Source organism: Euprymna scolopes, chromosome 24, assembly GCF_053919585.1.
Source record: "Euprymna scolopes isolate OS-2025 chromosome 24, ASM5391958v1, whole genome shotgun sequence".
Classification (NCBI taxonomy): Eukaryota; Metazoa; Mollusca; class Cephalopoda; order Sepiida; family Sepiolidae; genus Euprymna; species Euprymna scolopes.
In genome coordinates this window covers 17,254,141-17,266,178 of record NC_136505.1, presented here as the reverse complement: position 1 = coordinate 17,266,178, position 12,038 = coordinate 17,254,141, and the positions used below count along the sequence as shown (strand labels likewise).

General features: G+C 34.6%; 1 protein-coding gene across 2 annotated transcripts in view; it reads left to right on the top strand.

The window, feature by feature from the left end:
* The window catches only part of LOC145246611 (uncharacterized), an 87,892-nt gene extending 76,812 nt beyond the window's left edge, over window positions 1-11,080 (top strand). For both annotated transcript variants that reach the window (XM_080108277.1, XM_080108278.1), the window contains 4 exons: window positions 3,977-4,099; window positions 5,391-5,481; window positions 8,073-8,271; window positions 9,647-11,080. In XM_080108277.1, the coding sequence (XP_079964403.1) occupies window positions 3,977-4,099; window positions 5,391-5,481; window positions 8,073-8,271; window positions 9,647-9,711 (478 nt within the window). In that variant the 3' untranslated portion in view covers window positions 9,712-11,080. The remainder of the gene's footprint in view (window positions 1-3,976; window positions 4,100-5,390; window positions 5,482-8,072; window positions 8,272-9,646) is intronic.
* The last annotated feature ends 958 nt before the right edge of the window (window positions 11,081-12,038 follow it).

The window sequence follows — 12,038 nt, the reverse complement described above, 5'->3', positions numbered from 1 at the left end:
CCCATCTGGCATCAATTGAAATGGATGGCTCTCGTCTAAGGGAGGCCCCAGGCTTTGATAAGCTCCTTGGTTTGACCTTTACACCTGATCTTAAATGGAACACATACATCAAGTCTGTGGCCAAGGTCGCTGGGAAAATGGTGGGATCCTTCTACTGCTCCAGAAGATATCTCACTAATGATGCAATTCTCTATCTATATAAGAGCCAAGTACGTCCAAAGATGGAGTACTGCTGCCACATCTGGGCGGGGGCTGCAAAAAACAGCCTATCCTGCCTTGACAGAGGACAAAATAGACTCCGTGGCTTGGTGGGGGATGCCCTTTTCTCTACCCTGCAACCTCTTTCCCACAGAAGAGACGTAGCGAGCCTGTCATTGTTCTATCGTTATTTCCATGGCAGGTGCTCGTCTGAGCTCCATTCTCTGGTCCCCTCTCGCCAATCGTTCTCAAAAAACACCCGACTAGCTGAAACCACCGTCAATAATTTTCCCCACTCCCTATCCATGCCTAAATCAAAATGTAGATACCATGAACAAAGCTTCTTTCTTAGAACTGCACGCCTGTGGAACTCTGTTCCGCTTGCCTGTTTCCCTCCCAACTTCAACCTGGATGTCTTCAAGTCCAACACAAACAAATTCCTGATGAACCGCCCCCCCCCCCAAGTAATGACACCTTACCAATTCTCCAATACTATTGCTACACTATTCCTTTGATTACTGTACACACAATAACCCTTATCCCTGAGTGGCCATTGGGCCTTGATAAGTGGTGAACTCCATGTAAAAAAAAAAAAAGAAAAAAAAAAGCAGTTCTACCTTCTTGATTGCCGTAATCTATATATTAATATGATAGCGTGTGTATTATTTTCTGTGTCAGGCTTACATCCGGGTTGATTAATTGTTATGTACTTCCATTTTTTGTCATGAATAATTTTAGCAAGAATTCTTCATAAGTTTTGGTTTTGATTATAGCTGATGGCACTTAAGTCATCTGTTTTTTCTTTGTTTTTTGTTTTTTTTTATAAATAATTTTATCAAGAATACTTAAGTTTTGGTTCCGGTTTCAATTATGGCTGAAGGAACTCAAGTTATATATATATATATATATATATATATATATATATATGCATATATTTTTTTCACAAGTTTTTCTTTGTTTCGATTCAAGCTAATGCACCCAAGTCATATGGATACATTTTTTTATTTTTGAAATCGTAACTTTATAACATATAAAAATTGATAGAACATTAACTCTTTAATAATATATACAAAATCTGCAAGAATTAAAATATATTTAAGCGTACTTTACAACCGGGCTTTGCCGGGCATTTGTGCTAGCTTAGATAAATACTTTTACAGTTTTAACAAAAAAGCTACAATAATATCAGAACATCTCCATTTACACTGAACATCTACAGAATGCCAACATCAATATATTACACATGAATGAGTCCCCTGTGGAATTTCCACAGGTCCCGCTAGTAATATTAATATTACCTGTACTGAGGATTGAACCTTCAACTTAGAGAAGACTATTATTTAGCATTTAACACTTTTTTTTTTCTTTTCGTCACAAGTTCATGTGGATTAAATAAAGGGTTTTTTCAAAATTCTGTACTTCCCAAGTCAACAAGATGTACCTGACAAAGGTTGGAGGTTTGATCGGCCGAAACATAGTGAGAATCGTCCAAGATGGAAGCAGTAGTCCAAATAATCTCAAAAAAACAAATTATCTATCATCATCTAAAATTTTTGCAACATAATTCGGTCATTTATTTTGTTTACTTTATATGTGTTCGACATCAAAAAAGGCATTTTTTACAATTGATGCTTTTCAATATTTTAATAATGTTTCTGAATTATTAAGATGAGGATTAGTTATGCATATTATTTGGATTCTTCGGACTACCGTTTTCATTTGGACTGTTATTTTCACAACATTTCGGTCAACATAACACCCGACCTTTTTCAGGTGTATCTTGTCTATATCAGCATTTTTTCTATCAAAGTTTGAAATCTGCACAAAATTTCTAACCGAACTCCTTATTTAATCCACAGGAGTAGCATGTTTTTGTTCTATCAGCCATGACTGGGTAGAAGTCCTAAGTAACTTGCAATTGTATGTCACTCTAAGGATTGTACCTTCAATCTCTAGAAGAGTATAGCTTACAACTGAATTTTACCAAACACTTTATCCGCTCCACCACAGGTAATTGCAGACAACACTCAAAATACAATTGCTAATTACTTAGAACTGACAGAATAAGAACATGCTACCCCATAGGTTAAGTAAAGGATTCTGTTAGAAATTCTGTGCAGGTTCCTGAGTTCGACAATATACACCTGAAGGTCAGATGTTAAATCGAAACATTGTGAAAATGATGCTTAAAAAAAGAGCAGTAGTCCAAAGAATTCAAATAGGGATTTTAGTACTAGTTGTAGCTTTCGGTGTTACAGATAAAATATAACATTTTATTGTAAACTAGACAAATTCTAATGTTAACTCCATTTTACTGTTTGAGTTAGGATTAAGAAAAAAAGATAAAAATTTATAGATGATTTTTTATGACATTTTTTCAATACCATTGTTTTTAAATATTACCTTTTCTTTCTACTGTAGTTTCTGTCTGAATTAAAGGTACGTCCAAGGATGGAATACTGTTGCCACATCTGGGCAGAAGCAGCTAGAAAGAGCTTGTCCTGCCTTAATAGAGTTCAAAATAGATTTCATAGCCTCGTAAGAGATGTCCTTTTCTTTTCCCTGCGACCTCTATCTCACAGAAGAGATGTTGCAAGCTTGTCTCTGATGTATCGTTATTTTCATGGAAAGTGTTCGACTGAGCTTTAGTCTATAGTCCCTCCTCGCCAAACTTTCACAAGAAACACTCGTCTAGCTGAAAACACTATCAATAATTCCCCCCCACTCTTTATCTGTGCCTAAACTTAAACGTAGATTCCATGAATAAAGCTTCTTTCTTAGAACTGCACGCCTGTGGAATTATCTTCCGTCTTCCTGCTTTCCAGCTGACTACAATATGGTTGTGTTCAAATCTAACGTAAACAAGTTCATGATGAGCCGTTCCATATAAGTTAACAAATTTACCGAATTTTCATTACTAATGATTACTATATTTTCCAATTTCTACTGTACACTCTTTAACCCTTATCCTTGAGTGGCCTCTTGGCCTTGATAATGTGGTGATGCCTGTGTAAAAACAAAAATTTTGTATTATGAAACTGAAGAATGCATCGAGATTATTATTCTACAATAGTAATGAAATTTCTTGCCGATGAAAAAAAAAAAAAAAAAAAATTTGTATTATGAAACTGAAGAATGCATCGAGATTATTATTCTGCAATAGTAATGAAATTTCTTCCCGGTGAAAAAAAAATAGCTTCCATCTGTAATTGACATTTGTTACAGAATGAAATATTTGTTACAAAAACATTTTGAGTAGGAATAATTTATCTTTCCCAAGAAATTAAAATAAATTTTCTTTTTAACATCATAGACCAATGCTAAAGAAAAGGAAGTGACTATTTTTTAAGAAATATTGATATTTTAATGTCTGAATTAAAAAATCTGTCTGACTTAATTTTGGGGTATTAAATTAGTAAAATGTTGTCAAATTGCACTCCGAAATGATAAATGACATGCAAGTCATTTGTATATTTATTTTGTTTGTTAGCAGAGAAGCAGTCTCCTGCTAGGAAACTAAGTTAATAAATCAAATTGCTTTTTAATGGAGTGCTAGGGTGTGTTATATGAGTTGTACAAGTTTTACTTAATGTATGACTAATTTAGACTGTTTATCAACAGGTTTTATGTGTCGTTGAATTACAATCTCATAATTTATTGCCATACCACATTTGATTGCGATAAAATATGTTGATTAGCTTCTTATGTCTTCTGATCTTTGGAAATTAAATTTATTATTTTCATGCAAATGAGGCTTATACTATTTTGTTAATTTCAGGTCGGACACGATGAACAGCAGCTGGTCTGGTGTACAAGACTCGAGTGACCTCAGTGACGATTCGTCCAGCGGAGAGCAATTCTTTGCCGTTGGACTCGACCTTGTTCATGCAATGGATTCAAAGTAAGATATGATTGTTTTACTTATTATTGCATTTTTAATGGCTTTTTTAATGTTTTTTTTATGGCTTGATTAATGGCTTCTAAACAATACATAGCTTTAGATGTTATATCTGTTTAATTTATAAAACCAATTATCAGTTTTCAATACAAAAAAAATAAATAGTTTAACAGCATTTTAAAATTCCCTTTTCTATGCACGCATTTTTCCACAGTTCTTAAATTTCTGGCTTAGGTGTTTGATTTTGTTATTTCTTTTATTGTTTTAACTTGGAAACATGTCTGCCTTGATAATTATTTTTCTATCCAATCCCTCACCCCTGCTCTGTATTATCATTCGTTCTTTGTAATCTTTTATCCATAATCTTTGATAGACTCATTCTAGATTTAAAGTACTTAGAAAAGTAGAGGAAGGATGAGGGGTCGAAATGGGAAGAAAGAGTTTTCTTCAGTCAAACTTATAAATATTCCCCTAGTTTTTTTTATTGTGTGGGTATTAGCTTGTTTCTTTAAAAAACGAAATTTTCCCATTTGGTATATTAACTAACTGAATTTTTTTACAAAGCGTAAAGTTGATAGTAAAGATGGGAGTTCTACTCCTCCACGCCTTTTTTTTTTTTCTTCTACATCAATCCCCATCTCTCACTGTTACCCTAACAGGAGAACTTTTCTTTTCTCCTTCATCGGTCACAATATCCCATTGTCACTTGTAACAGGAGAGAAAAAGAAAAAAGAACAGCACATGGCCAAAAAGAGAACCAAAGTGCAAACCGGGTAAGATGGACATGTGGAGTCGAGAGTGAAAAAGTGCTGACAGGTGGCGGGGACAGAGACTTTTAAAAAGCACATGTTATATGGCACAGCATTATAAAACGTGTGTACAAAAAGACTTGAAAGATAATGAAATGCGTTGGTTTGGAAGAACCATGAATAAATGCATTTCATTTGCATTTAAAAAAAAAAAGTGCCAAGTCATATTTTTGTTTCTTTTTTTTTATTTGTTTGTTCCTTTATGATGGTACCAGACAATGTGTGGGTTAGAGTGGTTGAAAATGTAACGACAAGCGTTACATCATTTTATTCTGAATGGTTCGACTGATTTTAGAAGCAAAGAAAATCTCGATTTCTTTTTTGTTTTCATTATGTTATTGTATAAAATAATTTTCGGAAACCAATTCTTTTTGCAAATCTTCAATCAAGTGTGAACAGACATTTTGAAAATGGTGAACTTCATTGAATGTTTTCGTAACAAATTTCCATGGTGTCGAGCATTGCAAATTTCTTTTTTATTTCAGAGACAGTAGCAGTGATGAAGAATTAGATCATCAACAGCTCGAGGGACGGATGAGGGCCCAAATGGTCAGTCAGAGTTTGGAAAATCTTTACGTGAGTTGAATTTACTTCCTATAAATATTGCCTATCTGGCATTGCCCGGGAAAGGTACAGACAACAAAATAGTTAAAGTGTGCGGAGTACCTTCCCTTACCTTTCTCTATCTCATTTCTCCCGCCTCAGGTCAAAATTTCTCCTCCTCTGACTAAGGAAAGAACAGATACTACACCTTGAAATATTTATTTTAGACCAACTCAGTGATCATGCAGTGATATGATGGATATACTCCTCAAAGCTTGCTGATAGAACCTCTCTCAATGAGGTGAGATCCAGTCTTGATCTCAATTTAGTAGATGAGACCCTACACTGGAATAAACTGAAATGGTTTAGCCATATTCAACACATTGCAGTCGATAAGTGTCCAAGAAGAATAATTAGCTTTGATGTCTCTGAAGCCTGTCCAAGAGGTTGACCTAAGAAAAGCTAGACAAGTATTATTCAACTTATGAATTAAAGTATTTTGAAACTTTATTCTAGAAAGGAACTAGCCTGGGTGGCTGGCGTTGTCTGGGTGTTGAGCAAAAAAAAAAAAAAAAAGTGGTAGGCTCGAACTCATACCGCAAAGGAGGAAAAGAATGTGAAAAAAAAGTGTGACGTGTTTGCTGTTGCATCCATCGCCAAACTGGAAGTGACATAGGTTTAAATTAAGCCTAGTCAATCGAAAAGTGTGGATGACTTTTGAAAATATCGGCGAAAAAAAAAAAAAGTGATGAATTAACTAAAAAGTGAATTAGGTCAAATATCAATCCCACAGTGAAATTTGTTTTGGTTTAGTTTCCCCAAGATGTTGGGTTGAAAACAAGCTCCCTATAAAATATGAGGGTGTCTATATGAAAGCAATTGTCTGATATAAGGTTTCCACCGCATTGATCAAAAGCTGATTGCTTTCTGGACTGTCCGAGAACACACACCGTTTGAATTTAGTTTCACTTTATTTATACTAAAAAGCCGAACAAACAGGTGACACAGTGAAATAGTGCGAATCTTATAAAAGTCGATGTAAATAAGTCTAGACGCGCGTTCCCAAATCTTAGATATTATTATCTAGGGGGTATATAAACACTTCTAAGCGATAGTAACGACCCCGGGACCGTCGGCGAAAAAAGCCTCTTTTGGACATAAAAAAATGTGCGTGCCGCATTTGCCTTTTTTTATATATATATATATATATATATATATATATATATATAAAGATTACTTTTATTACTTTATTTATCTAATATTTATTTATTTTTAAGTTAATTTCTTATCGATTTCGGACATACATGCTACTTATTTTACTTGCTGTCTCTGCAGCACCATTTTCTTGTTAGAACACCACAAAGATCACAGCTTCAACCCTTTCATTTAAAGTGTTATGAATTTATAATTTTACTGCAATACAAACAAAATAACAACTGTTATCACTCCACATCTTAGGTCGACATCTTGGACAGACATCAGAGGCATCAAAGTTAGTGGCTAAGAAGAATTATTAACTTTGATATCCATGTAGCCTGTCCAAGAGGTCAACTTAAAAGGTCAAGTGATAACAAAATGGTACACATGAGATCATAGGTTAACAGAATCATTAGAAATGGATCGAATCAAGTGGAAGGTAGCCACCAAGTTGAAGACCTAAATGTCCAATCCTTAAACTCGGAACAAGCGGCAATAAGCGTGCAGTAGATTTGCAGAAAATATGAAAGATTTACATGTGAAACGAATTAGACATTTTTTTTTTTTTTTTTTTTTTTACATAGGCATCACCACTTATCAAGGCTAAGAGGCCACTCAAGTGAAACGAATTAGACATAAGGCCATCAAAAGTGTGGGGAAAATGGAATGAATAAAAGAAAGAATATTTAAAAAAAAAAAAAAAATGCCCATATTTTGCTTGAAGCAATGCTGAAAAAGACTATATCAGCTTTGTTGCTGTGTCTTGTGTAGTTCTTGACTTTTAGCTGGGCGCACAGACGGGCAGACATTTGCATTTTTTATAATAAACTGGTGATAAAATACGATTAAATATGATATTTTAATTTATAGTTTTAAAAATAAATTTAAAAAAAAAAACGGGATTTGGGTACCATCAGTCAGAAGCAAAAAACAAAATTTTTTTAAGCAAAAAAAAAAATGAAAAAGAAAAATGCTGCGTAATGGACACAAACTTGCATAATTCGTAAGCAAACACATTATTCATCGAACCACAGTGACACAGATGTTATGCCGTTGCAAATTAGGTTTTTAAAATTAAACAACGAAGCAACCATTCGTGCATGCGTGATTAACAAACAGCGTCAAAACCAAGATTTTTATTTGACTCCCCCCCCCCCTCCCCCTTCAAATAAAACGATGTTTCTACATAATTGACAATTGTAATTTTTCAATATTGTGTATCTGAAATCGTCTTTCTAACAATACCAGGTTCGTGCCAGTTCAATGCAGATGACAAAAGTTTTTTAGCAGACCTACAAACACACAAATGGCTATTTTTAACTAATGTCAAGAATGATCTTTTTCTTAGAAATATTTGTAAAGAAGAAATTAAAAACAAACAAAAAAAGAAAGTACAAGTTTAGTTTCTTGTGTTACAAACTTTTCAGGATCGCAAGTCAACCTACACATGGCCTCCAAAGCATCCATGGGCACGTCGAAGCGATTTACTTCTAAACTCCCCAGAGTTGGAATGTACAGTTTCTACCCCTGCTGCTGCTGGGTCTACTGCTGTAACTCCTTCCTTACCTTCTAGCGGACCCTGGACTGCCGATCCCTTGCAGCCTCCAAGAAATATGTGGGCTCCTGGTATGTATTATTTTTTACTGTTTCATTTTGTGATGTCATTCCCTATTTTGATCTGCTGTGATTGCAAGGATGGAATAAGTTCAGGAAATTTTTGCCATTACTAACCAGAAGTAGAATGCCAACACTATCGACTATCAGGCACATGTAAGTGTTGCAATATTTTGGACATATTAAGAGTATGCCCCCATAAATTTGAGTGGTTTTATTTCCCAGGTGTGGTCTAAAAGTAATGTCTCCTATTTTTATTCCACTCAAATTGATCAAAGGGGATCGCAAATTGCATTGTTATGATGACTAAACTTATGCATTCATGACTTGAAAGTTTTGTCTACCTGTTGCAGATATTGATGGTGTGAGACTCTAAGAAAGCAACTCGTGACATGGATGTGTGTCAGAAGCAGAGAGGCGTTGTTGAATTTCTGGCAAGGGTGCATCGAGAATGGTAATGACGATGTACAACAAATTAATTCTGGGGCATAAAGGGTTACTCATTTTAATGTTACGACTTCTGTCTTTGTAGCTCTTCAATTTTTGGAGTTTAAAAAAATATAGGAAGCTTTACCTTTTGGAATGCCTCTCATATAATCATGTGTAATAAGAGAGAGCCAATGAAGTGGTAATGCTGTAAACAACGTCCAGGAAACAAAAGGTCTGCTCTCTCTGCTGCCAGTGCAGGGAAACCAGAAAAAAAAAGGCTACAGGAGGTGTGACGTGTTTTATGGAGAAGAACAAGTGATTTTTGTGGAGCAAGCTGGATTCGAACTTGGAACACCCAGGTTGTCAGTTTGTCGTTAACTACTTGACCACCATCACCTCCCAATGATGTTGGTCCTGGATATGACCTTAAACTATATCCGATGGTCAGGCCCAAGCTTGCAGGCTTTGGGGAGTGTGGAGCCACCCTATAATTATTATTGCTCCCAGGTCCACTCTGACATAGAGTGGTAGTACCTATCAGAGTCTCAACTATGGGTTAAATAAAAGTCGACTTGGAAAAAACAAATATTCTCTATAAAAAATTCTTCTTCAAAAACACTGGATTTGGCATTAAATAATCTGAAAAGGGTTGATATGCCATAAAACAACCAACCAACCCAATGATATTGATGAAAAGAAATTAGTTGAAATTGATTTTTTTTTTCTTGTTCAGTAGATAGTGGCATATTTTAATGGCATATTTCTGTATAAGGCTTTTCTGTTTATGTTTTCATTGTTCATATTTGTATTTTTAATCAATTTTTAATCTTATTGATAAGGTTTCCTTTTATATTTAAGAGGTTTATTGTGAAAGTGTTAATTTTTTGATGGCTTGTGATATTGTATTACTAGCGTTATTACTTGATACAAAAATTAATTTTGTTTAATCTCTTTTCAGGTATGCCCAGCCAATCACAGTCAAGCCAGAGCTTGAGCCACCAAAGTTATGGCAACTTGCAATAAAGTCACAAATATCCATACTTATTTAATGTTAGTGGATGTCGTGATGGATTTTGCTACTGCTTATTTGTTCTAGTCGCTGCTACACAGCCCTTCTCATCCCCACTCCACACATATTACACTTTCTCACTTGAATCTCCATCCTCACCCTACAGTTGAGCCTCCATCCATCTCGTACTTTTAAACCCTCTTTCATTCCACTTGAGCTTCCTTTTTCTCCCACTCTTATGGGCCTCCTCTTCCTCCCACTCTTATGGGCCTCCTCTTCCTCCCACTCTTATGGGTCTCCTCTTCCTCCCACTCTTATGGGTCTCCTCTTCCTCCCACTCTTATGGGTCTCCTCTTCCTCCCACTCTTATGGGTCTCATCTTCCTCCCACTCTTATGGGCCTCCTCTTCCTCCCACTCTTATGGGCCTCCTCTTTCTCCTATTTCACTTCCTCCATCAATGATAAAATAATCTCCACCTTTCTTTTCATTTTGAAAACTGCTGCAATCTCATTTTTTTATTTTAAACTTTTAATGTTTTAAAATTATTTTTCTTATTCTTTCTACTATTATCCTTCTGTTATAATATCCCTCTCTATTTTTTCTTTTCCATCTCTTTTTCTTTCCTCCCTCTCCATTTTTTCTCCTTCACTATCTCTTTTTTCATTTCTTGTTTCTTCCTTTTTTCTCACACTAACACTGGAACTAAGTGTCATTATCATTTTAGTGACAGAATTGTAAAAACTGTCAGCTTAATGCTTCATTCGATGCCCCTGCTCGCCTCCACTTTTTTTTTTTTTTTTTTATAAACAACCCTCCCATCAACAATATTTCTCGGCTTAAAATTCCTAATTACATTTTCCCTTGCCGTCACTGATCTGTGTTGACTCACAGATGTGTATCTGGGCGGCTTTTTTTTTCTTTCAAGGCTCGAATCTCTTGCTCATGAATCAGCTTTTAAAATAAGATGCAAGTAAGAAATGGTTTCAATGGTAAAGAACAGATGAGTCGTCAGACTTTAATTTTTATACAAAAACAAAATAACAAAAGCCAACAAAAATTTATATTTTTCTTGTTCGATTTTAAAAAAGAAATGGTTCCTGCTGCAGTATTTGCTGTTTTTCTTTCTTTTTTTTTTTTTTTTTTTTTTTTAATCATCATGAGTGGTATGTAGTGGTCTGATGATGTCCAGGACCAAGTCTTTGATTGTGTGCCCCCAAAGACTTCAGTCTTGTACTGAGAAATATTACAAAAAAAGGGAGATAATTCGTATATGATTGGATGTCCCTGCCCCCTCCCTCCCTGCATTTAATGCTTCCCTCTTTTTCTCTTCTGCATGTCACAGGTGACCACCATCTTTTTTTTTTTTTTTTTTTTTTTTTCAATGATACAACCTCAACGATTAGAACAGCTGCTACCAAGATAACTGGATATGTTTTTCTTGGGCGTTTTCTGAAAGTTTCCCCCCCCCACACACACACACACATACACATACACAAATAAATGATTAAAAAAGATACAAAAACAAAAGAAAAAAAGTTTTCAATTGATAAATACAAGATATGCTGCTGGAATTTGTTTATTGATGCGATCTGTGTGATTTACCCCTGCTGAATAATAGGAATAATGTTATTGTGAGATTTTTTTAATTTAAAGATAAAAATACATTTTAATAAATAGAGAAAAGAAGAAAAACTATAGAAGAGGAAGCAGGAAGAAAATGTAAAAGATAAAAAACATGATTACTAATGTGATGATACCTTTTTTTTTTTTTTTTTTTTTTTTTTTTACTTCAATTTCTTGGGCTGAAATTACAAAAAAAAAGATATTTCTGTCCAAATTTTTTTTTTTTTTTTTTTTTTTTTAACTTTCTGACTGATTAAAATACAAAATTGTCAAAAAAATATTTTTTGTTTTCATGCTTATTTTTTACTCTTTTTTGTTTTCATTTTATTCTTTTGTTTTCATGTTTGTTTTCTTTTATTTAAAAAATTTTTTTTTTTAATTCTTACTCTCCTATGTGACTGTAAGAATTTTTAAGTTTACCTTTGTGACACTTCTTGCTTTTACCAGCTAGTTATTTCAAGCCTGCACTGGAAACCAGAGCTTTGATTATTTTGATAATTCATGAAAATCCATGGTCAGCTTCGCCATATCACCACAGTTGGGTTTAAAGTGGAGTTGAAAACGAATTGCCGGGCAAGCAGTTCAGCCTTCTTGGTTGCCATGCATGCGACCTCCTGATTGTCTTTTATTTATTATACTATTATAAATTTTCTAAAAATCACAAATTTCTGTCTTCTGCGACTCTACACGTTTCCTGCTTTCATCATGCCTTTTGTT